We start from the raw sequence: 26,764 nt of genomic DNA, 5'->3' as shown, positions 1-26,764 counted from the left end.
AGAACCCTATCAAGGTCAGCAAATGCCACGAGGCCAAAAACAACAGAAAATTATAAAGCATATGAAAAAACCAGACGATATGGATAACCCAAGCCCAAGCACCCAAATCAAAAGACCAGAAGAGACACACCTAGAGCAGCTACTCAAAGAACTAAAGATGAACAATGAGACCCTAGTACGGGATATGAAGGAAATCAAGAAGACCCTAGAAGAGCATAAAGAAGACATTGCAAGACTAAATAAAAAAATGGATGATCTTATGGAAATTAAAGAAACTGTTGACCAAATTAAAAAGATTCTGGACACTCATAGTACAAGACTAGAGGAAGTTGAACAACGAATCAGTGACCTGGAAGATGACAGAATGGAAAATGAAAACATAAAAGAAAGAATGGGGAAAAAAATTGAAAAACTCGAAATGGACCTCAGGGATATGATAGATAATATGAAACGTCCGAATATAAGACTCATTGGTGTCCCAGAAGGGGAAGAAAAGGGTAAAGGTCTAGGAAGAGTATTCAAAGAAATTGTTGGGGAAAACTTCCCAAATCTTCTAAACAACATAAATACACAAATCATAAATGCTCAGCGAACTCCAAATAGAATAAATCCAAAAAAACCCACTCCGAGACATATACTGATCACACTGTCAAACATAGAAGAGAAGGAGCAAGTTCTGAAAGCAGCAAGAGAAAAGCAATTCACCACATACAAAGGAAACAGCATAAGACTAAGTAGTGACTACTCAGCAGCCACCATGGAGGCGAGAAGGCAGTGGCACGATATATTTAAAATTCTGAGTGAGAGGAATTTCCAGCCAAGAATACTTTATCCAGCAAAGCTCTCCTTCAAATTTGAGGGAGAGCTTAAATTTTTCACAGACAAAGAAATGCTGAGAGAATTTGCTAACAAGAGACCTGCCCTACTGGAGATACTAAAGGGAGCCCTACAGACAGACAAACAAAGACAGGACAGAGAGACTTGGAGAAAGGTTCAGTACTAAAGAGATTCGCTATGGGTACAATAAAGGATATTAATAGAGAGAGGGAAAAATATGGCAAACATAATCCAAAGGATAAGATGGCCGATTCAAGAAATGCCTTCACGGTTTTAACATTGAATGTAAATGGATTAAACTCCCCAATTAAAAGATATAGATTCGCAGAATGGATCAAAAAAAATGAACCATCAATATGTTGCATACAAGAGACTCATCTTAGACACAGGGACACAAAGAAACTGAAAGTGAAAGGATGGAAAAAAATATTTCATGCAAGCTACAGCCAAAAGAAAGCAGGTGTAGCAATATTAATCTCAGATAAAATAGACTTCAAATGCAGGGATGTTTTGAGAGACAAAGAAGGCCACTACATACTAATAAAAGGGGCAATTCAGCAAGAAGAAATAACAATCGTAAATGTCTATGCACCCAATCAAGGTGCCACAAAATACATGAGAGAAACATTGGCAAAACTAAAGGAAGCAATTGATGTTTCCACAATAATTGTGGGAGACTTCAACACATCACTCTCTCCTATAGATAGATCAACCAGACAGAAGACCAATAAGGAAATTGAAAACCTAAACAATCTGATAAATGAATTAGATTTAACAGACATCTACAGGACATTACATCCCAAATCAACAGGATACACATACTTTTCTAGTGCTCACGGAACTTTCTCCAGAATAGATCATATGCTGGGACATAAAACAAGCCTCAATAAATTTAAAAAGATTGAAATTATTCAAAGCACATTCTCTGACCACAATGGAATACAATTAGAAGTCAATAACCATCAGAGACTTAGAAAATTCACAAATACCTGGAGGTTAAACAACACACTCCTAAACAATCAGTGGGTTAAAGAAGAAATAGCAAGAGAAATTGCTAAATATATAGAGACGAATGAAAATGAGAACACAACATACCAAAACCTATGGGATGCAGCAAAAGCAGTGCTAAGGGGGAAATTTATAGCACTAAACGCATATATTAAAAAGGAAGAAAGAGCCAAAATCAAAGAACTAATGGATCAACTGAAGAAGCTAGAAAATGAACAGCAAACCAATCCTAAACCAAGTACAAGAAAAGAAATAACAAGGATTAAAGCAGAAATAAATGACATAGAGAACAAAAAAACAATAGAAAGGATAAATATCACCAAAAGTTGGTTCTTTGAGAAGATCAACAAGATTGACAAGCCCCTAGCTAGACTGACAAAATCAAAAGAGAGAAGACCCATATAAACAAAATAATGAATGAAAAAGGTGACATAACTGCAGATCCTGAAGAAATTAAAAAAATTATAAGAGGATATTATGAACAACTGTATGGCAACAAACTGGATAATGTAGAAGAAATGGACAATTTCCTGGAAACATATGAACAACCTAGACTGACCAGAGAAGAAATAGAAGACCTCAACCAACCCATCACAAGCAAAGAGATCCAATCAGTCATCAAAAATCTTCCCACAAATAAATGCCCAGGGCCAGATGGCTTCACAGGGGAATTCTACCAAACTTTCCAGAAAGAACTGACACCAATCTTACTCAAACTCTTTCAAAACATTGAAAAAAATGGAACACTACCTAACTCATTTTATGAAGCTAACATCAATCTAATACCAAAACCAGGCAAAGATGCTACAAAAAAGGAAAACTACCGGCCAATCTCCCTAATGAATATAGATGCAAAAATCCTCAACAAAATACTTGCAAATCGAATCCAAAGACACATTAAAAAAATCATACACCATGACCAAGTGGGGTTCATTCCAGGCATGCAAGGATGGTTCAACATAAGAAAAACAATCAATGTATTACAACACATTAAAAACTCGAAAGGGAAAAATCAATTGATCATCTCAATAGATGCTGAAAAAGCATTTGACAAAATCCAACATCCGTTTTTGATAAAAACACTTCAAAAGGTAGGAATTGAAGGAAACTTCCTCAACATGATAAAGAGCATATATGAAAAACCCACAGCCAGCATAGTACTCAATGGTGAGAGACTGAAAGCCTTCCCTCTAAGATCAGGAACAAGACAAGGATACCCGCTGTCACCACTGTTATTCAACATTGTGCTGGAAGTGCTAGCCAGGGCAATCCGGCAAGACAAAGAAATAAAAGGCATCCAAATTGGAAAAGAAGAAGTAAAACTGTCATTGTTTGCAGATGATATGATCTTATATCTAGAAAACCCTGAGAAATCAACGATACACCTACTAGAGCTAATAAACAAATTTAGCAAAGTAGCGGGATACAAGATTAATGCACATAAGTCAGTAATGTTTCTATATGCTAGAAATGAACAAACTGAAGAGACACTCAAGAAAAAGATACCATTTTCAATAGCAACTAAAAAATCAAGTACCTAGGAATCAACTTAACCAAAGATGTAAAAGACCTATACAAAGAAAACTACATAACTCTACTAAAAGAAATAGAAGGGGACCTTAAAAGATGGAAAAATATTCCATGTTCATGGATAGGAAGGCTAAATGTCATTAAGATGTCAATTCTACCCAAACTCATCTACAGATTCAATGCAATCCCAATCAAAATTCCAACAACCTACTTTGCAGACTTGGAAAAGCTAGTTATCAAATTTATTTGGAAAGGGAAGATGCCTCGAATTGCTAAAGACACTCTAAAAAAGAAAAACGAAGTGGGAGGACTTACACTCCCTGACTTTGAAGCTTATTATAAAGCCACAGTTGCCAAAACAGCATGGTACTGGCACAAAGATAGACATATAGATCAATGGAATCGAATTGAGAATTCAGAGATAGACCCTCAGATCTATGGCCGACTGATCTTTGATAAGGCCCCCAAAGTCACCGAACTGAGCCATAATGGTCTTTTCAACAAATGGGGCTGGGAGAGTTGGATATCCATATCCAAAAGAATGAAAGAGGACCCCTACCTCACCCCCTACACAAAAATTAACTCAAAATGGACCAAAGATCTCAATATAAAAGAAAGTACCATTAAACTCCTAGAAGATAATGTAGGAAAACATCTTCAAGACCTTGTATTAGGAGGCCACTTCCTAGACTTTACACCCAAAGCACAAGCAACAAAAGAGAAAATAGATAAATGGGAACTCCTCAAGCTTAGAAGTTTCTGCACCTCAAAGGAATTTCTCAAAAAGGTAAAGAGGCAGCCAACTCAATGGGAAAAAATTTTTGGAAACCATGTATCTGACAAAAGACTGATATCTTGCATATACAAAGAAATCCTACAACTCAATGACAATAGTACAGACAGCCCAATTATAAAATGGGCAAAAGATATGAAAAGACAGTTCTCTGAAGAGGAAATACAAATGGCCAAGAAACACATGAAAAAATGTTCAGCTTCACTAGCTATTAGAGAGATGCAAATTAAGACCACAATGAGATACCATCTAACACCGGTTAGAATGGCTGCCATTAAACAAACAGGAAACTACAAATGCTGGAGGGGATGTGGAGAAATTGGAACTCTTATTCATTGTTGGTGGGACTGTATAATGGTTCAGCCACTCTGGAAGTCAGTCTGGCAGTTCCTTAGAAAACTAGAGATAGAGCTACCATTCGATCCAGCGATTGCACTTCTCGGGATATACCCGGAAGATCGGAAAGCAGTGACACGAACAGATATCTGCACGCCAATGTTCATAGCAGCATTATTCACAATTGCCAAGAGATGGAAACAACCCAAATGTCCATCAACAGATGAGTGGATAAATAAAATGTGGTATATACACACGATGGAATACTATGCGGCAGTAAGAAGGAACGATCTGGTGAAACATATGACAACATGGATGAACCTTGAAGACATAATGCTGAGCGAAATAAGCCAGGCACAAAAAGAGAAATATTATATGCTACCACTAATGTGAACTTTGAAAAATGTAAAACAAATGGTTTATAATGTAGAATGTAGGGGAACTAGCAGTAGAGAGCAATTAAGGAAGGGGGAACAATAATCCAAGAAGAACAGATAAGCTATTTAATGTTCTGGGGATGCCCAGAAATGACTATGGTCTGTTAATTTCCGATGGATGTAGTAGGAACAAGTTCACTGAAATGTTGCTATAGTATGTAACTTTCTTGGGGTAAAGTAGGAACATGTTGGAAGTTAAGCAGTTATCTTAGGTTAGTTGTCTTGTTCTTACTCCCTTGCTATGGTCTCTTTGAAATGTTCTTTTATTGTATGTTTGTTTTCTTTTTAACTTTTTTTTTCATACAGTTGATTTGAAAAAAGAAGGGAAAGTTAAAAAAAGAAAAAAGACAAACAAGGAAAAAAAAAAAAAAAAAAAAACGATGTAGTGCCCCCTTGAGGAGCCTGTGGAGAATGATGCAGGGGTATTCGCCTACCCCACCTCCATGGTTGCTAACATGACCACAGACATAGGGGACTGGTGGTTTGATGGGTTGAGCCCTCTACCATAAGTTTTACCCTTGGGAAGACGGTTGCTGCAAAGGAGAGGCTAGGCCTCCCTGTATTTGTGCCTAAGAGTCTCCTCCTGAATGCCTCTTTGTTGCTCAGATGTGGCCCTCTCTCTCTGGCTAAGCCAACTTGAAAGGTGAAATCACTGCCCTCCCCCCTACGTGGGATCAGACACCCAGGGAAGTGAATCTCCCTGACAACGTGGAATATGACTCCCGGGGAGGAATGTAGACCCGGCATCGTGGGATGGAGAACATCTTCTTGACCAAAAGGGGGATGTGAAAGGAAATGAAATAAGCTTCAGTGGCAGAGAGATTCCAAAACGAGCCGAGAGATCACTCTGGTGGGCACTCTTACGCACACTTTAGACAACCTTTTTTAGGTTATAAAGAATTGGGGTAGCTGGTGGTGGATACCTGAAACTATTAAACTACAACCCAGAACCCATGAATCTCGAAGACAGTTGTATAAAAATGTAGCTTATGAGGGGTGACAGTGGGATTGGGAATGCCATAAGGACCAAACTCCACTTTGTCTAGTTTATGGGTCGATGTGTAGAAAAGTAGGGGAAGCAAACAAACAGACAAAGGTACCTAGTGTTCTTTTTTACTTCAATTGCTCTTTTTCACTCTAATTATTATTCTTGTTATTTTTGTGTGTGTGCTAATGAAGGTGTCAGGGATTGATTTAGGTGATGAATGTACAACTATATAATGGTACTGTAAACAATCGAAAGTACAATTTGTTTTGTATGACTGCGTGGTATGTGAATATATCTCAATAAAATGATGATTAAAAAATAAAAAAAAAAAAAAAAAAAAAAAAAAAAGCTACCACCGCTAGAGTCCAAATGCAAATTACTAGCTGGAGTGAAGAGTGAACAAATGACCAACACTGACCACCATGTCTGCAAGCTTCAAGTTATTGAAATGACACCTACTAATTACATATGGACAAAGAAAATTTTTACTTTTGAAGCAGTAAGCATATGATGAAGGCTCGGAATGCAAGAAGTTCTATAACAGGTAAGGAAAGTAGTGTAGTGACAGTTGTCTAAAGTCATCTGCAGCTCCAATGGATAAACATTAGGCAATTTCATAAACATTTATTTCTATATAATGTTTTATTTTTTCACTTTTTGCTTAAAAACAATGAAGTACTCATATCAATGTAATAGAGCAAAAATTGAACAGTTTTTTTTTCAATCCACAAAAATATTGTATTTCTTATGAGAAGTTTCCTTTGATTTACTTATTTATGAGTATCAGCAGCTCACTAGATGCACAAATCATCCTATCTTGGAAATAAGGCACAACTGTGGCTCAAATATCTGCTGGGTGATTTCCCTCACAAGATGAGCTTAGCATCCCCCTCCCTCTGGTGTCCACAGGGATTTCTAGAAAGCTCCACATGAGTGTATTGCAGGATTGTACCCTGGAGTCTGTCCATGCCAGCCGCTGTGTTTCTCAGTCCCGCCCTTCCTCGTGTGACCCAGCTCCCGCTTGTCAAGCAGCTTGACACTATCCTCAGCACCAAAAATGACACAGATGTCCAGGCAAAGGAGAAGGTATTGCCCCTGAATGGGTTGCCAGACAAAATGCAGAAAGTATTTATCAATTTGAATTTCAGATTAAAAATGAAAAAAAAATTGGTATAAGTATGTTCCATACGGTATTTGGGACATACTTATATAAATATAGGTGTATATATATATATATATATATATATATATATATATTTATATATATATATATTTATATTTCATTTTTTTCCCTGAAATTCAAATTCAGCTGAACATGCTGTGTGTTTACTTGCTGAACCCGGCAGCCCTGTCCGAGTCTTCCTGGTGCCAGGGCAATGCCGGGCTCCCATCTCTCCCCACCTCCAGGTGGGCACGGTGCTGGCAGGAGACCAGGTCCTCACAGGCCCCGAGGAGAAGCCTCTCTGCCGCTCTCTGCTCCCCCCACCCCTGAGTCGGGGACTCAGGCCAAGTCCAAGGAGCCTGGGGGGGAGCAGACGCCTGCTGTCCCCGCCGTCCCCTTCTTCACTCTACCACGTCTCTCCTCACACCAGAACTTCAGCTAAACACTGGGGGAAACTTGGAAAGCCACTGGAACCAGTCCCAAGCTTTCCTCAGACTACTATCTGCAAACAAGTAAAGTTACCATGTTCTATGCATGTGTGTTCTGTGTTGAAGTTGGTTCTCCTGAAAATCACTTTCCGAAAGCCAACTCACCAAATGGCCAATTTACCTAATGTGATAATTTATTCAAAATTTGATTATTTGTAAAATGCATTGTTGTCTGATGTTGAAGATCCCCTCCTTGTGCCCCAGACTCCCCTCTATGTACTAGATTGTGCTTTATTCTGAGTTTTCTGTCTTTTCCTAGGAGAAGGGCCCCTCTGTTTGCCCCCAATTGTGGCAGAAGGGCCTGGGGCATAAACAAGTTGAACGTCCCTAAAATGTTCTTAGGAAGAAAATTTTCAGTTAAAACTTGAGATATCTTTGAAAGCCATTAAAATAATCCAATTAAATATAAGATGTAGATTTTATAACTGGTTAAAAGAAACATGTTTGATGAATTATTAAGTCTTAAGTAGAGAAACTGGTAGAAACAATTTAAAAATTGTGGAGAAAGAGAAAATAAGTAAAATAAAAATTAGAAAGAAATCAACATAAGGTGAAATTTCCTATATGGAATGTGGAAACATTGATTGTATTTATAAGAATATAGGTATGAAATATATTCAAGAAGGAAACATTCATAAGATGAATTCATTTGGGACCCTTAGCTTATAACAAATGGAACATTTCTTAAAATTCTGCCAAGAAAATATTTCACTGAATATTTTGAAGCTAACTGACTGGAAGATTATAATCACAAAAGTTAGCATATTCCAAAAGAATGTTCCAGAAAAATATGAGTCCATATGATATTTTTGGTAAATTAATATATTTGGTACAATCAGCCAAATAATCAATCAGAAAATTAATCTGTAGCCATTGGAAGTGATTGGTGATAGTGAAGAATATTTCTAGGTTTGAACCCTGGCATGGATGATCCAAAATCACTACAAAGTTTTGAGAAAATTACACTAGTAATTTTCACTATTCACTTAAATTCCTACACTTTAAAATCACTTAGACCATCCGACATGGATATCCTGGAGTGGTTTGTATAAAGCTGATTGAAGCAGACCACTTTACATTTAGAATTTGTATACAGAGTACAGTACATTTGCAAACTGTCAAGAATAATGCTTGAATATAAAATAAAGCATTAAAACTTACTCTTTATGGTAATCATCTGAGGTGTTTTTCTTTGTTTGCTCCTTTTAACCTGAGATCTGCTCTTTTCCAGGTATCGGTTTTGGTAAAAGGGAAAAAGAGGAAAACATTTTAACTTTTGATCAGTTTACCCGTGATTGGCTACTTCAGCTGTGTGTGGGCATCACTGGTATGTGTGTGAGAGGATTGCGGCCGATGGAGAGGACAGAAGAGACAACATCATAAAGAGGGTGGATTTCAGAATGGAGATGGAGGGAGATGAAGCCACAAGAAGTCTCGTGGCAGGAACGATGGCAGGATAAGGGGCAGATTCGAATGTGGGGGGCGTCCCAGTGCTGGCCAAGGAGAGACCGTGCTGGGTCCTGCTTGTTGTCTCCATCCTTGCACTTTTAAGGGAGACAAATCCACTCACACAGCAGATTGTTTGTAGCCATAATATTATAGCACAAATAAAAACAGAATGCAGGCACAGGTTACACCCTCATCCGTGGGGCATCCAAAACGTGTGTTAAAGAAAAACAAAAATATTTAAATAGCATAAAATAACTTGTAATGACTTTTCCGTGATATTCCAAAAACTCAGAAATGCCTAATGGCCAAATCTAAAGCAGGTAAAAAGGAGAAAAAAAATGCATACTTGAGCAAAAACACACTATGTGACAGCTAGTAAGTAAACTTACTTTATTACATAAATGTGAGAGTAAGTTTCGATAATAAGAAAAGTTAGTAGACCCCTGACTAACAATTAATCTGTAACAAATATTAAGTTTAGGAATGATTATACATTTAGACTATATGTCTTAATAAATTTCCTCACATAAATTGTCCCTAATCAATAAACCAATTTTAAATAAAATTCATCATGCCAGGCATTTTACATCTTATTCTATTTATTGCACCATTTCTCATCAGAAACCTTTTAGCTTTAATGCAATTCCATGGCAGAGTATCTCATTAGAGTGGCAAAGATAAAGTTCTTTTTGAGATAAAGTAATTATAGTGATTGTAGGGATAGAAAAAAAAAAAAAATCATCCAAACTTCTTGGCTGCAGCAATCTCTTGGCTTCTGATTCATTTTAAGACCAATAAACTGAGTGCAAACTGAAAGGTATTAGCGGTGGGTAACTCTGGTTACCGAAAGTTGAGGCTGTAAAGATTAACAATTTGTAACCCTAGTCAGAACTAGAACATCCTAGAGTTTTCAATGTCAGTTGTGCAGTTGCTTTAATGTTTTTGTTTTGTTTGTTTGGTTTTGCACAAAACTCTCTCCCTGGAGGAATTAACTACAAGAACAGCTAACATTCTCTGAATGTTACGTGTGCCAGGCATTGTGCTAAGTGCTTTAATGGGATATGTCATTGAATCCTCCCAATAACCTTAATGCAATTCTCACATTCATGTTACATTAAGAAAACTCAGACAGAAAGAAGTGAAGCAACTTGCCAGAAGTCACACAGCCAGTCAGTGGCAGAGCCAGAATTCAGAACCAGAGTGTCTGAGGAGAAGCCATTCTCCCCTAGCTCTTTGTTTGCAGAAGTTTCGAAATCTCGACATCCCAGACAAACCAAAGGCTCTATGCTATCCTGTCTCACTTCTAAGTCCTTTCCATCTTCTAATTATTATTAGACTAGATAAACTCTTTTATAAATATCTTACTACCTTTTAAGCCTATTTCTCTGCCAAGAAAAAAAAAAATGTTTTTTCATCTAACAGAAGCTCTATTTTCTCCAAGGGGCACAGCTCTTCTGTAATGTCAGCAATGACTGGAGCAACGAGACAGGGAGGGTCAGTACAGCTCACCCGACCCAGGAGAGAACACCAGTTGGCAGGACTTAGTTTTAAGAAGGACACACGGGGCTGAGCAGGAGGAGGGGTCTTAGACAGAGCCCCAGGAGAGGCCCCCCACCAGCAGCCTCGGATTCTAACTTCACTCACCAGTACAATAAAAAATTTTTAACAAATCATATACTCCCTGGTAGCATTTCTATTTCTACAAATCAGTGATAGGGAAATAATAGAGTTTGAGCTAAGAGCCATGCCTGACTTTACATATAGATCTTGCTTCCTTACCAGAAGGCTCCCTCTCATTTCTTCATGTCACACACATAATTTAACAGCAGGACAGACCATGGAAAGGACGGCCCAACTGACACTGTAACCTTGAGTCTGGCAGGATACAAGGGGAAGGCAGGGGAACAAGCATCTTTAAAACTCTCAGTGTCATTTCTTTTGTCCAATGTGAATTCCTGCTTTAATTTCTAGTTATTTCTAAAAACATGATCCTACATATCTTTGAAAACCTAACTTTTCCTGCACACCTTTCAGAATAAAAGAAAAGGAAGGACATGACCTAATCATCTATCATTTTCCACCATAAGGAGGGAAACAGATATGCAGGTTATTTTAAATTATCCGTTTTATTGTTCAAGAACACAATCAGAAACATGCAGCACACACAAAGCATCCTGCCTTCTGAGTTCAAACACATCTCATTTCTGCATGAGGCAAAATGAACAATCTTTGAGAAAGTGATTGAAAATGGAATGCCTGCCAAGTTTTTTTCCAATCAGCCATTGTTCAATATTTTCCAGTAAGCATTCATAGTTCTGTAAGACATGTGGTCTAGTCAAAATCCTGATCAAGGTCATCATGAAATAAAGAAGGACACTCGGATTCAGAGACAAGAAAACCTGGTGTCTGCATTGATTCTCAACTACCCCTGTGGGTCAGGTCTAAACATTCAGACGTCAGTTTCCCCGTCCTTGACACTCTGACATGTCTGTCCCACATTCCCTTCCAACTGATTATGAATATCATATTAAATGTGAAATGAAGTTTAAACTCAGAGCATCATATATGAGAGGCAGGTTATTAGAACAGCATGCAATATTTAAATACTGTTGACAAAATTTTGGAATTATGAATAAATCCCCAACAAAAAAATATTACTCATGAAATGTATGGAGCTCATTGCAGATTTCTGCAAACAATGAAAAATAATTTTTTTCAAAAAACAGCCCAGGTAACTAAGCAGGTTCCCATATTTCCCCTTAATTATAAAAAGTTCCTTGCAGACATTCAGGTAAATCACACACTGCTCCACTACAAATAGTCATTCACACAAGATTAAGATCTTTTCTTTTTTCTGAACAGAGAAAAAATGTGCAAGTTATTGCTCTTTATAAAGTTTTGGAAATGAAGCCTAAGAGCTGCCTGTATTTTACATAGAAATCATTTCTTCTTGGCTTACTTCCGAGCCTGCTCCATCACTGCCAGGCCCTGTCTTGTAGACTGAACAGCAGTGTGGACTGCTCAACTGCTCCACAGAGATGTTATTTTTTAAGTACTGCTGAGTGTACTTATTTTTTCTGTCATTAATAAAAATTAAATTGCCTGATCTTCTCACCTGCTATTAGCCAGTTATGCTACATCTGATGGGGGTACTAAATAAAAATCAAGTTTAAAAAATTATCTCTACATCAACTTTGATTCCATTTTCCCTAAATCTTTAGGCATATTTTTTTCCAAGAGTATTTTTGAATGACACTTTAAGTACAAGGGAGGTAGTTAGACAATGGACAGTGATCATCTGATTTGTAAAGCAAGCACTATATCCTGGGAAAAGCCCGGGCTTTGGAGAATTACAGAGATTTTTCACTCCTGGCTCCAACATCTGTTAACTGTGGGACGCCGGACCCATTACATAAACTCACAGAGTCTCTTTGCTAAAAACGTTGGTTAATAATATCTACTTTGCCATTCTGTCATACGAATCAGGGAGAAATACCGGCAGGTACCAGAATATACATGTAAAGAAGGAATTCAATACATTGTAAAGAAAAAAAAATCATGACTATTATGACTAATATGATTCTAAAATGCCAGATAAATGTTTAATGTTTGTGGATCTATTGAGACAATGAGTGAAAGTCAACAACAGATTCATTCACTCACCGTTATTAGCTGTGTGTCCTAAAATGTGCAAGGCATCACGTGAGGTGTTGAAATTAAACCAGGGACCCAAACTGACAAGTTAAAGTTACCTGATCTTATGAGATTTATGGATTATAGAATATAATCTGGAATATAATACAATCTGGAATATAGACAAGTAGATTGACAACTGCAGAGAATGTAGAAGAAAGTTGGTATCTGTAATAATGAAGTTGAAGTTTTGGTCTGTTGGGAGAAGGGTCGGATATATAGAACAAACACAAGGATGGAACAATAAAAATTTGAATTTAAGATACCAAAAATGGGGCCATTGTGGGAACTGACAAAGTCCGGGGACACCATGAGAGAGGGCACCTGAGATGGGGCTCGGGGAGACGCTGGGTCTGTGAAGCACCTGGTCAAGCTGAGCCGGGGGCATTGCCACATTGCAGAGCTGCACTTCGCGATGGAAATAGTGGCAGCCTTGTGGCGACTACACAGGGGAAAGGGTGGTTTAACTTCTCTGAAAGGAGGTGGCTGACGCCTGGATTGATCTCATAGGGTGGTATATGCATCTAGGTGAGAAATGATGATGTGATGGTGATGATCACAAAAATGATAATGATGGTAATAAACAGCTTGGCATTTCTAAGTGTTAATGTCCCAGGTACTGTTTTAAACACCTTCATAGATTAACTCAAATACTCTTCATAGCAACTTCACAATGTAAGAAATAGATATATTATCCCATTTTACCTGTTTCAAAGTTGACTAAGGTAGTAAGTAATGAAGTCAGGGTTAGGGCAGCCTGGCTCCCATTAGGCTACCTCTCAATGATACCTTACTTTTATTGAGTGCTTACTTCATGCTAAGCCCCGCTAAACACCTAATATTAATGTAGTATTTTATTCCTACATCACTCTACTTTGGTTGGTTACATTTAGATAGATACTGCAAGTTGCTGCTGTTGTTTTGCTTGTTTTCTATTTTATCTTCCACTGGGCATATTTTTAAGTGAGAAATTTCACATAAAATTCCAAATGTAGGGTTTCTCTTAATGGAAAAAGGAAGAAAAAGAAAAAGCTCTGGCCACATTGAGCCTCCAATTCACCAACTTGCCAACAAGGGGCAGGAGCTGAGAAGCAGCGGCTGCTCCTCTCCATGGGCCGTGGCCTCTCCCATCCCCAGTCCTCACCGCTCCCTGCTCCTCACATGGGACCTGTTGTTTTATCCCTGCCTGGCCACTGTGGACCTTCACTGTAACCACAATGATGATGTGTGACGTGGGAGCCTGTAGGCTTTAAATGTTTATATCAAACACACTGGGTTCAAATACATCATTTTCAAGTCCACCATTTATAAGCTCTCGTTTTCTTGGGTAAATTTCTTAATTTCTTGATGCCTCATCTTTCTCAAACTTAAAACAGCAATTCTAATGGTACTTATCTGAGGAGTGTTGTCATGAAATAATTAAATGGGATCATGCAAAAGAATTTGGTTTGGAGTTGAATAACAATTTATTGTAGTTTTTTTAACACCACCAGAAAGTTAGTGTAAATAAGGCACATCCACCATGAAGTATCTGATCAGAAGAACTGAAGAAGCTGCTTTTTCCATTGGAAAAGGCTAGTGGCAGAGGAGAGAAGTGGGTGGAAGAAAAACTTCTGTGGGACTCTTGGACAGCATGTCTGCCAGATGGAACCACTGCTCAATGACATCCCAAAAAGGGTCCAACCCAGTTGTTCAGGACAAATCTTGGCATCTTTCGTTGATTTGTCTCTGAAAGTAGACTTCCCTATATAGCTGAAATGCTGTGTCATAGCCAAAACATTAAATGACATTTTCAATATCAATAATTCCACTATTTTCCCCAATCTCAAGGCATGAATCCTTGATTTTGTCTTTGCTCGGTGTATCCGTAAAGCTCTTGTGTTCTACAGGCCCCCTCCCAAATCCAGGCCCACAGCACCTCACCTGGGAACCAGGTGAATCATTTCTAAATTAGCCAATTTGCCTTCCATCACCAACTTCAATCCCAGTGACAAACTGTTACAGCACTAATAGTGCTAAAACATCATTTTGCATATCACTGTTTTTAAAGATGTTCACCTTGGCTCCCGACATCTGCAAAATAAAATCTAAATGTTCTAGCCCAGCTCTGTGGTTCCTCCCTGGTGAGGGGAGTATTTCTCCTTGTATCAGGCACTGACTCCCCCGAAGTACCACATCCCCACTGCCTCCCTGGCTGTGCTCCCAGCTCTGCCCCGGCCGGGACGCCCTCCTCACGCCCACTCACACACTCGCCCTCGTGGGATCTGGACAAACCCTACCCAACCATCACGTAGAAACCATAAACAGATTGTCTCTGTTTCATATCAAGGGTCGGCAAACTTCTTCTCTGAAGGGACAGAGAGTAACTATTCTAGGGTTTGCCATCAGTCTGTGTCTCACTACTCAGCTCTGCCCTTCGAGCCCAAATGCTGTCATAGACAACACTTGGTGTGGCTCTGACCTGATAAAACTCTATGAATGATGGAATTTAAAATTCATATAAAAATTCATATAATTTATGTGGCTCATGCCGTATTATTCCTCTTTTCATTTTTTTTTTTCAAATCAATCAGGTAACATTCTTAGGTCACAGATCATAAAAAAACAGGAAGCAGGAAGCAGGCCACCACACTTGGCCTGTGGGGCTGTGGTTGGCTGACCCATGTTTTATATGCACGTTGTTTGTGGTCCACAGTTTTCACTTTTTTACTGAAGTACAACTTACATTTAGCAACCCTAAAAATACCAACCTTAAGTGACCAGTCCAGTGGATTTAAAAATAGGTATACAACCATGTAACTCCCACACAGATCATTCCCAGTATCCCAGAAGGCTCTTCATGGCCTCCTCTAATAAACACTCCCATCAAAAACAACCATTTTTTGTTATAAAAGCAGCCTCTATAATTCTTTTCGATACACTTAGATTAAAGAGATGGGGGAATGATCCTGTACTACCTAAACATTTATGGAGTAGAAAAATATAAAGAAGGCAAAGCTGTTTATATATATGTATGAAACTTCAGATATCCTTGATTCTTATCATCACATAGAAGGGTATTTTTGACCAATGCTGTGTGATAAATGATTAGAAACAGCAAAAGGCAACTCCAGAGAGACGCATCCATCTTTCTCGGCAGTCTCTGGCTGCGTTCCCTTACCTGGGCCAAGGTGAGTGTTGCTTGCTTGCAGGTGCTACATCGTACCCTGAGTTTTCCTGGCTGAACTCCTTGACAGGGGCCTTTGCAATACACATAAAAGCTGTTGTAGGTTGGTCTACCTGCTGGGAAAAAGAGCAGAGGACGCACCTAATTAATGCTGAATCCAAATTCAGACAAGAAACTCTTTAAAGATTGTGGTACAGGCAAATTTTGAAACTAACTCTTCAAGTACATTTTGAAACAGTGGGATAAATATTCCAGTGAGTATCCAACAATTTAATTTAGAAAATCTAGTGTTGTGCTCAAAAGACAGAATCATTTCTTCTTCTTGCCAACAGCCCTGTGACTTACTCAGCAAAGTAAGCCATGTGCTGCCAAGATAAGCTGGCCGAGTGTATTTGTAACAGAGGGGAATTAAATGAACTCTCTGCTGCTGAAGCTCTAAAAGAAGACAGGAAATTTAGAGACTATTGGCCATTTAAAGACCATTGCTCCTGAATTCTCCTTTTTTGCTTCTGTACACAGTTTGGAAGACTCCAGATTTTTCCTCTTAAGATCTCATTTATTGGGACAAACCAGAATTGTGTTATAAGTGATTCGATCACAGAAAGCTAAGTTCCCAGCTAAAACAGGCCTATTCATGGAGTAAAACAAGATCCTTGAGAAACACAGCAGAGCCAGTGACCATGTGTAGAAATAGGGGTTCCGTGGTTCATCAGCTTTCTCTCTAACTAGACAAATGCCATTCAAAGAATACTATTGCAAGGGTAAAACTGGGACCAGAAAATTGAATAATTAAACATCTCTGATCTTTGATCTCAAATGACACAATATGGGGATAGTATTGATCTATAAAATTAGGAAAAAAAATTCCTAAATGGTTTCACACTTCCATGTATGCCTAGAACTAACTTTATTTGGAAGCACTTACCAATAAAACAAACCCCTTTCTAAATTTCTAAAATTATTGAATAGCTGTTTTAATTCTTACCTCTCACTTTTGCTGAATGGGGATAACACAAAAGGTCAGGCATAAAAGTTTGTTTAAATTTTTACTGTTATACTCAGAAGCTTCTAGAAATAACAAATATTAAATGTTTTGATCACTATGAGTGAAAATCTTCAGCTTTTCAAATGCATATGGTCTGCTGAAAACAGTATAAAATAATGAAAAAATAAAAAGAATTTTTTTTGGTTGACATTATTTAGGCATAGGCTATGGACAAAGACTGGCATGGAATTAAGTGAAACTTACTATTTATGCAGATTTTGGCCTTCATCTGTATCCTGTTGTGATACCAAATGCTATAACTCTGCACCCCTCCAGCCTTCCCAGCACCAACACTCCCCCTCAAGCAACCCAACTCCATATCATGTTGTTCTACCATAATTGGTCTGAAAAAGTTTGTGGGTTCTTTTTTTTTTAATTATTAAATTTTAATGAAAATCACTCTATTACAACCACCCAGCAAAATCTCTCCCATCACCTCTCCCCCCATAACTTCTAATCTGCTTCCTTTCTCTGGGAATTTGCTATATCTAGAGTGATAAAATACAGCATATTTCCTTATGTGTCTTGGTTACTTCATGCAGTACAATGTTTTCAAGGTTCATTCATGTTGCAGCACAAAAAGAGACTGTAAATCTTAAGCAATTTCACCTGTTTTACCACTGTATAAAGAGAGCCGCCCCGTACACAGATTTAATCATCATAATCATCATTTATTTAGCCATATTTACTAATATAAATATATTGTTATTAGCAAATACAATAATTACATAAAATACATTCTTAAGGTTTTATGTATAACATAAATGCAATAGAATGAACCTGTATTAACGTTATAGAAATATTTATATCATAACAATGGACAGAATATCAGAAGATCACAAGAACTGTAACAATTTTAATGTGTACTAAGAGGAGCTTGGTGAAGGAGGTAGGCATCATTACTGTTAAAACCTTTATCAGCAAATCCAATTTCACAGTTTTTATAACCTACTGCAAAGGTTAAACAATAAAAATGAAGGAGAAGAAAAAGGAAGGGGTAAAGGGAAAGCTTTCCAACGGAAGTCAGAGTTGCAAAGATACTTGCATTGTTGAAAGAGCAAACCAGTAAGAGTTTTACAATTTTAAGAGAAGCATTTCAGAAGTTGCAGGAAACTCAGTGACTCTCCTCTCTCCCTTAGGGCAGCAGCAATGTTTGCAATATCGTTAGCACTAATGACTTATCAAGATAGACTCTGAGGGCTGGGAAATCCTTCCACTCCCACGTGTCGTGACCTCCACTGAAGTCCTTGAGAAGCGGTTCAGAAAATACTGCACGCCAATGTACGTGCCCCAGAAGTGTGCAAGATGACACGCAGTCTATCACATGCTGCTTCCAGAGCCAGCCACAAGTTGGGGGTTAATGGCCCGTCTAAGGAAGACCAAGGTCAGGCCTGTCCCGGCCACAGCAATTTCAAGCTCTTGGCTCCACTCAATCAAGCAGCCTGGGCTTCAGCGAGGTCTCAAGAGTCTTTGAGGCAAAGATCCCATTTTCTGGATGACAGCCCTGACTATGTGGCTACATAACAACTATTTATAAGGTTGGCAAGCTTTCCGTCATGCTGAGGTCTGGAGTTCACTGGGCAGGACTAAGAAGATAGCAACACCCTGATGTGCTTCTGGGCAACGTCCCCATTCGTCTCACTGAGGTCCGAGGTCTGGACTGTTGAATATGGAGTCGTCACACCCAAGGGAATGGCAGGCCGATTCCTGAATGACTTGGGAAATGTTTTCTGGGTAAACAGCCACATGAATCACCCCCTTTCACTTTTCATTTTTAATCTTAAAATCTTTTTTCTCTGCTAATTGACTCCTCATATGGCAACCCCCTCACTGCTCAAAATAATCAAAACAGTTTGTATTTATAAATTTCCTGCTTTTTAATCTAATAGGTTTTCCAACCTAGAGAAATATTTCAAAAATCATATAAATGGTACCCATGACTGTATTCACCGGTTGTAAACATTGTGCCACATTTGAGCGTACTCTCTCTCCATATGCACAGATAGTATACGTACAGATAGCCACACACACACACACACACACACACACACACACATATATAGGTTGAATCATTTGTAATTAAGTTGCAGATATCAAACAACTGCACCCCTAAACCCTTCAACATGAATATCCTATAAATAAGGACTTTTTCATATAAAACCATGCAGCTTTTTCAGTGGTTTGGTAATTTCATTCATGCTATCCATAGACGAATTAAGTACATTTTAAGTGTGCTTTACAGAACACAACAGCAGTTTGCAAGCTGTTAGAAGGCGCCAGACCAAAATAATGCGGTTCCTTTGGCACCATGTTAGGTGACACTAAGCTAAGCCATGTTCATCTGGAGCTCTGGCTGCAGAACTTACAGGGTTTCCGTGGTTCTGGGACAGAGCTGGTATGGAACATGACACCCCCAAACTTCATCTACCACATAACCCTTTGCTTTATGGACCATTTCGTGAAATAATATTTTTCAGAAAAAAATTTTGGAAAAAAAAAATGTAGAGAAAGGTTTCAACCTACCCTGTAAGGACTGATCTATCCTTAGTCAAACTGGTAAAATCTATAAACCCAGCTTCATATCACCTAGCCCAGAACAACCCACTGACAGTTAAGTTCTGCCCACCACCCCAAACCTCACAACCTTATTTAGCTGTTTAATCATGTGCCAGGAGGGTTGGTTTATGAATGTAATGACCATACAAAGTAAAGCTTATTCATGTCATTCAGAAGCTCACTGTTTCCCAGATGGTTGCATGTTGAGGCCGTTCTGCAGCGTGAGCCCCTGTGTCCGCTGAAAGAATCCACAGGGCGTCTGTGATTCCTTGGTATTAAAATTTTAGTCATCTTTAACTTGTCACTCCTTTTACCAGGTTAGTATAATCCTCAGTCAAGTCTGTTCTTTTCTCTTATTCTCTTTTCTTGGGCCAAAAAATTCCCCCCAAAGCATTAATAGCTATCAAGCAAGTAAATATCAAGATAGAATATCTTGTAATATCTTTACTTGATAAAATATCAAGTACAGCCACTATTTGAAAAAGAACATATATTATTTGCTGGGGATTTTTCTCCAAGAAATCTGCATAGTCTGCACAGTTTCCATTTTTCTTTTACGTGTTTTACATAATGAGCTTATGGTCTGAAGACAGTTTTCTTTGTTTTTTTAATAATACAGATGGACTCTTAAGTAAAGTCATTCTAATTCTGATGAAAATGTTTCATTGACCTCAGATGTTTCCATCATTGATTGTCACAGAGAATCAAGAGTTTAACTGCTTTGATAATTTGTTTTCTAATGGGGAAGGAGGGAGATTTAACATTTTTATACCTAGAAGAACAATTTTTTTAAGTATTAATATTTTATAAAACAGCAAAACAGCAGGGACATGAGTGATTTAAATGGTATTTGCCTCCCATAAACATATTAGAGTGCTGTCCAACATAACTTTCTGTGGCAGTGGAAATGTTCTACACATGCTCCCTCCAATATGGTGTCACTAACTACATGTAGCTATTGAGCATTCAAAACAGGATTATAATGACTGAGGAACTGCATTTTTTTTCCCTTTACTTTCAAGTAGTTTAAATTTAAATAGCCGCACGTGGGTAACAGCTACTGAACTGGACAATGCAGAAGTAAAGTATACACAGCACTTACATATCCGGCCCCCTTTCTCCCTCCTGTCACAATAAAAAGTATAATATCCCAACAGAAAAACAATGCTGGCTGGAGAGAAGGGGCAAGAGGAAGGTTTAAAACTTGAAGCACAGCAAGGCAGGCTGGAGACGGGTGAGATGCTTTGGTACTTTGTAGTGTTAGCGGCAGAGCAGGGCTGTCTCCCATTTCTTCCTCCAACCTGCACCTGTTTCCCACACCAAGAGGGACAACTCTAGATCTGCACCTCAACAGCTGTTGATCGCCCCCCACCACGTCCCCACTGCATCACCACCTTGAAATCTGACCCACTTGTTCCAAGGTCCCATTTGACTGACACTCTCTTTAAAAATTCATCCCTTGGCTTCCCCATAAGGTAAGATATATCCATGAAAAATTAAATCCAAGAGTAGGAAAATACCCAGTTTTGTCTTGTCACATCAAAACAGTCAACTCGCCTGAACACCACAGAAGCCTGACATAAAGCATCCCTCATAGCCTTCATCTAACTCCTTCCACTTCAACCAGCCTTGCATTCTGCTTCTCAACCAATTGTTGGTATTTTCAGCTCCTGCTCTCTTGTCTCCTTCCTGACTGTGGCCTTGTCCTTGTCTCTTGAATACCAAGGATACCCTATTGCTGTCTACCCCAGTAGCTCCACTTATCGGCTCCATCCTGTCCTATTTCCTCAGCTCACCCCTTCCTCTAGTCACTTTGGGGAGTAGCCTCTGTCCTGTTTGACCCCTGTGAATCCTGCAGGGAAGCAACCCATGGCCATAACTTCTTTTAGGTTTATCCCGAACCTGTGACAGAGACTTGGGCAGAGACAGCTTTAGGAGCAGGGAGAATTTTCTTCCAACGTTGCAGGAATTCTAACTGTTGTATTTCTGGGTGGTGAGCATTCAGCCTATACTTGACCACATTTGCTGGAATGTATAGCTCATGAGACAAGTGTAAAATAAGATAGGACAAATGAACAAAATTGGGATTATCTCCAATTGGCACTATCTCCAAAGGCCAGGAGGCTCATCTTTATATACTGTATACAGGGAGAACAAATTTTCCCAGAGTGACTTGCACTCTTCATTACTTCTAGTCTAAACAGAGCCTACAGAAATAGTCAAAAGCAATGTCCATATGAAATCCATTTAATGTGTCCCTGAATCATCTCTTCTGAAAGATACCTCACTTTGGGGCTTTAGAAATACGAGGATCACATCCACTCTAACCTGATTAAATTACTGAACAAAAAATATTTTGCTGAATTGGGCAAGAGCCTTCGATATTTCACTAGAAATCTCCTTCTAGGTAGCCATTAGTTAGAACTGTGTGGGAAAGGTCATTCCCAAATACTGATTAACTTGACCATCCTAACATCCTACTCACCTCACAGCCCTGTGAGGTGACTGTTGTCCTGTCAGTCATATGATGGTATCGCTCTTTCTAAGCGGATACCCACTTGCCTTCTTTTCTGAAAGCTCGTGCCACCTCCCATGTACTCCACTGGCCCTTAGCACCTTCTGTCTCATATTCATTATATACTTATCCCATCTATTTTATTATACAACTTCCCTGTATGTAAAACTGCACCCTATTTTATGTGCTCCAAATAGCTGGAGCAGTTCTTCATACTTAATAAATATTCATTAAATATTTTGGGGGTCAATAAATATTCCCATATTTTAAATGATGGGAAAGTTGTAGCAGGTATAGTGAGGTGAAGGCAAAAATTAATATAAGATAGAATGCAGACATGTTTAACAAATATTTAGAACCTCATTCCACCAGCCAAATTTTCTGGAGTAACTTCACACATTCTTCCAAATGTTAGAGTGGTATATTTGAAACCAATAACACTGATATTATCTTAACATCAAAAAAAAAAAAAAAAAGGCAAATTATAATGGATTAAAGCAAAGCCAAAGAAAAAGAAAGAAAATAATTTTAAAAATTTTATGTGGGACTTGGTATAACTGAATTTTAAGGGGATAGAAATTGAAATCTGAAAAATTTACCAAGTAGAAATACTCTAAGAAGCACAGTTATTAAATGTAAAGACTTCAAAAAAATTTGAGCAATGTCCAAAATTCAAATTTAGATGGAAAAAAATCATTGCTGCTTTGGATGACTATGTTTGATTTCCTCAGAATAAAATCTATATAGCCCAACACATGTCCATTTTGGCTTAAAAAGGCAGGACCTCTTTGGAGAGATAATATCTAGGTCAAACTAAGCTTTACCTTGTGACCTTCTGCAAATGACTTGAACTCTCAGTGTTTATTTTTTCATGTGCAAAATGGAGATAATAATAGTACCTTACCTAGTCAAAGCACTTAGCACAGTGCCTGATATACAATGAATGCTCAGTACAAGTTAGATAATACTATTTGCTGCCAGAAAATTCAGAACTCAATTTACTCTGAGGTACTCTGCTAGCTAGAACCATTTACGCCTCCTGTTTTCCTCAGGTGGCCACTTCCCTGTTTTTATAAATGTTGATTCTTACAGGGTCTTATTATCTCACACCTAACTTGAAAATTTTAGGAATAGCTGAGGCACGATTCTTAAATAATTCATTTTAAAAAAGTGCCTTAAGATAGAACTGCCAAAATCAAGATGGCAGGACTGTGAGGAAATTGTTTTCTAGGAAACAGGAGACATTCAAATCCTGGTAAAAGGGGCAATCTCTAGGTTCACACATGCATGCCCAAGACAAGATACATGGGCAGAAAGGATCAGGGAGGCCCCTAAACTTTGGCCTCCAGCTAGTTTCCAAACTCACTGACAGCACTCCCACAGGTCAGTGTGCAAAAACTGGGTAAGGTGGTTTCTTTTTTCCTTACTTTTTTTTATTATTGTTGTTAGTTTCTGGCATTCATGGAAACTTCTGTCTTAACACTAGCTGGATACAAGCTTAAGGAACAGATGCCTCAGAGTATAAATTCCAGCAATAATACATCAAAATATCAAAATGCCCATATTTCAATGAAAGATCACAAAGCATACAAAGAAACAGGGAACAAAGAAGTCTCAGATATCATCACTGAGAAGGACCAGACCTGGGACAGTCAAGACAAAGACTTTTAAAAACTCCCAAGTAGAAATGGTCCTAACTATGTTCAAAGAGCTAAAGGAAAACATGGACAAAGAACTAAAGGAACTCAGGAAAATGAGAGATGAGCACAAAGAATATTGATAGAGAGATGGAAATTATGAAAAGGAACCAGAGTTAAAGATCACAGTATATGATATTAAAAATTCCCTAGAAAGGTTTCAATAGCAGATTGGAACTGGCAGAAAAAGGATCAGTGAATTTGAAGATAAGGCCACTGAAATCATTCAGTCTGAGGAGTAGAAGGAACAAAGAATGAAGAGAAGTTAACAGAGCCTGAGGAACTTGTGGGACGCCATCCGGCTTACCAATATATGCAATATAGGGATTCCAGAAACAGAAAAAAGAAAGAAAGAAGCAGAGAGAATATTTAAAGAAATAATGACTGAAAACTTCACAAATTTAACCAAGGATATGAATGTAAACATCCAATATGCTCAACAGGATAAACTCAAGTAGATCCATACCACAAAATATTATAATCAAGCTGTTAAATGACAAAGATAAAGAGAGAATTCTAAAAGCCACAAGAGAGAAGCAATGTGTCACCTACAAGGGAGTCTCCATAAAATTAAGTGTCAATCTCTCATCAGAAACCATGGAGTCAAGGTGGGATGACATATCTAAAGTTCTGAAAGCAAATAACTGTCAACCAAGGAAGTCTGCATTCCAACACATCTGTCTTTCAGAAGTGAGGGAAAGATTAAGACAATCCCAGGTAAACAAAAGCTGAGGGAGTTTGTCCTCAGTTGACCAGCCCTACAAGAGTGCTAAAAATAATTTTACAGGTTGAAAGGAAAGGATAATCAATGATAGAATTGAAATGGTGGAACTGTAACCCATAGCATCTTTTGAAATTTATTCTGTAGCTACTGCAAAATTGTAATTTGAAAGTTACCGTCTTTTTGTATTTATGTTATATTTCACAATAAGGAAATAACTGAAATTGTGGTACTGCAACTCATAACATTTTTGGAACTGTCCTATATAATTACTTGTTAAATCATACTTTGAAAGATATTACCTTTCTGTATATATGTTATATTTCAGAATAAGGAAATAACTGAAACTGTGGAACTGTAGCTCATAATATTCTTTGAAGTTTGCTCTCTAACTACTTGTTGAATTGCACTTGGAAAGCTATCACTTCTATTCATATATGTTATATTCCACAATGAAAAAAGATTATATGATTAAAAAACAACAACAATAGATCAAACCAAAGTGGAGAAATGAGAGCTCTGGTAAAGAAACAACTGGGGTAAATACAAATGCCAACACTATTGTATTTTTGGTTTATAACTGCACTTTTCACTTCCTATGGAATCTAAAAGGCAAATGCATAAAATATCTGATAATTCAATGGTTTTGGACACATAATGTACAAACATTTAATGTGTGACAATTCCACATTGAGGTAAGAGGATCAAGGGGTATAGAAATATGGTTTCTTTATGTTATTGAAATTAAATCACTATCAAACACAATTATTACAGATTCAGGATGTTAAATTTAACCCTCATGGTAACTACAAAGAAAAAATATTGGAGAATTTGCAAGGTCATAGAAATGGAGACTAGAGAACAGGTTTTCAGGGATGGGGTGGGGCAGGAGGAATGGGGAGTTAGTGCAAAATGAGGGTCGTGTTTCTGCCTGGGGAGATGGGAAAACCTTAGTAATGGAAGGTGACAAGGGCACTGCAACACTGTGGATGTGATCAGTCTCTGAAAGGTGAGCTTGGCAGTGGCTGACATGGGAGAAGTTTATATTGTATATATGTTTCCACAATTAATTTTTTTTTCAAACCCAATCAAATCCTTACAATTAAATTTTCATAGTATCATAGTGTACAAACTATTCAAGTTATTAAATTGAATTGAAATTTATTTGAATCACATATCTTTTCATGAACCACTTCATTATTATGCAAGAGTTACAGGAGAATTATAGAAAAATTAGGAATGGAAATAGTAAACCATTTTATTTAGATCAAGTCTAGTGGATACAATTTTCAAGCTGGCTAAGGCACTAGAAAAATAAAAACACTTCCAAAATAAAAACACTGTTTTGTATTGAGTGGTTATAAAATGGCCCTGAAGAAGATTCAAAATGGATTCCAAAATTTCATTTTAATTCCAGATTTGCTTAAATAAGTGCTTTGTCTTCCTTGAAAGATAGGCTGGTGGTCTTTATTTTATAAATAAATAAAGGAAAGTTCAATGAGGTGGAGTGGCAGAACAGAGATTTGATTATGTGTTTTTCTTGTTACAAAGCACACTCTTTCCCCTCTACCACATGATAATAACCTTGACTTGGATGGTGGTTTTTACTAAATACTGTAGGGGAATGATCCTACAGCTGTTAACAAGTGGCATTTTAACAATGCTTGGCAATTATGGAGCATGGCCAGCGACCACTAAACAGCTCCAGCACCAGCCTTACACACCCCTATTTCCTTCATCCGATCAATGCTAAAGGTTTCATGGAAATTTCCATTAATGTTTTATAGCACTGGCATTCAGCAAGAATGTGCAGATACAGCAATTACCAATGAGGAAAATGAAATTTCATTTTTAAGCGTTAGCTCTTATCCTAAAATTGTATGTTACACCAAGAAATGGGGATCCACGGCATAAGCTTGGGATAAATGGATTTTCTTATTTATTTTTATAGCTACGGTACTTTTCTAGCCATTTAAAAAATAATTTTGAAATCTTCCTTTTCTAAATGCTCTAAATACTGGAAAAAACTATTAAGCAAATGAACACTCAGAGGAAGGACATCGATTAGAGAACATCACAAGCGAGGTGTGGCCCTCCAAACTCCCACGGTCCTCATTTTACTTAATATACAACAGCCGGTACAATTAGTTTGATATACACATTTTATTTAAGTATAGTATTTCTAATCTTAATAGTGGCAAGAAGTAATCCTCTTAAAGATTCTGCTGTTTAAGTGTCTTATTTTGCCTGGACCAAATGATAAGAAAAGAACATATAATGTTAATAAACCTGATCTTTCCCAGTAATGATTTAAAAAAAAAAAAACCTTTGGAAGTAACTGTG

General features: G+C 37.9%; 1 protein-coding gene across 4 annotated transcripts in view; it reads right to left on the bottom strand.

Annotated features, from left to right (window-relative positions):
- The window catches only part of PRKN (parkin RBR E3 ubiquitin protein ligase), a 1,621,201-nt gene that overhangs the window by 1,006,595 nt on the left and 587,842 nt on the right, over positions 1 to 26,764 (bottom strand). For 2 of the 4 annotated variants that reach the window (XM_037817596.1, XM_037817593.1), the window contains exon 4: positions 15,882 to 16,000. In XM_037817596.1, the coding sequence (XP_037673524.1) occupies positions 15,882 to 16,000 (119 nt within the window). Of the gene's footprint in view, positions 1 to 15,881; positions 16,004 to 26,764 lie in introns of all 4 variants that reach the window. The other 2 variants (XM_037817594.1, XM_037817592.1) reach the window with 1 other exon arrangement.

This window comes from Choloepus didactylus, chromosome 24 (genome assembly GCF_015220235.1).
Source record: "Choloepus didactylus isolate mChoDid1 chromosome 24, mChoDid1.pri, whole genome shotgun sequence".
Lineage (NCBI taxonomy): Eukaryota > Metazoa > Chordata > Mammalia > Pilosa > Megalonychidae > Choloepus > Choloepus didactylus.
The sequence above is the reverse complement of the archived record's forward strand: the minus strand, read 5'-3'. Positions and strand labels throughout refer to the sequence as shown.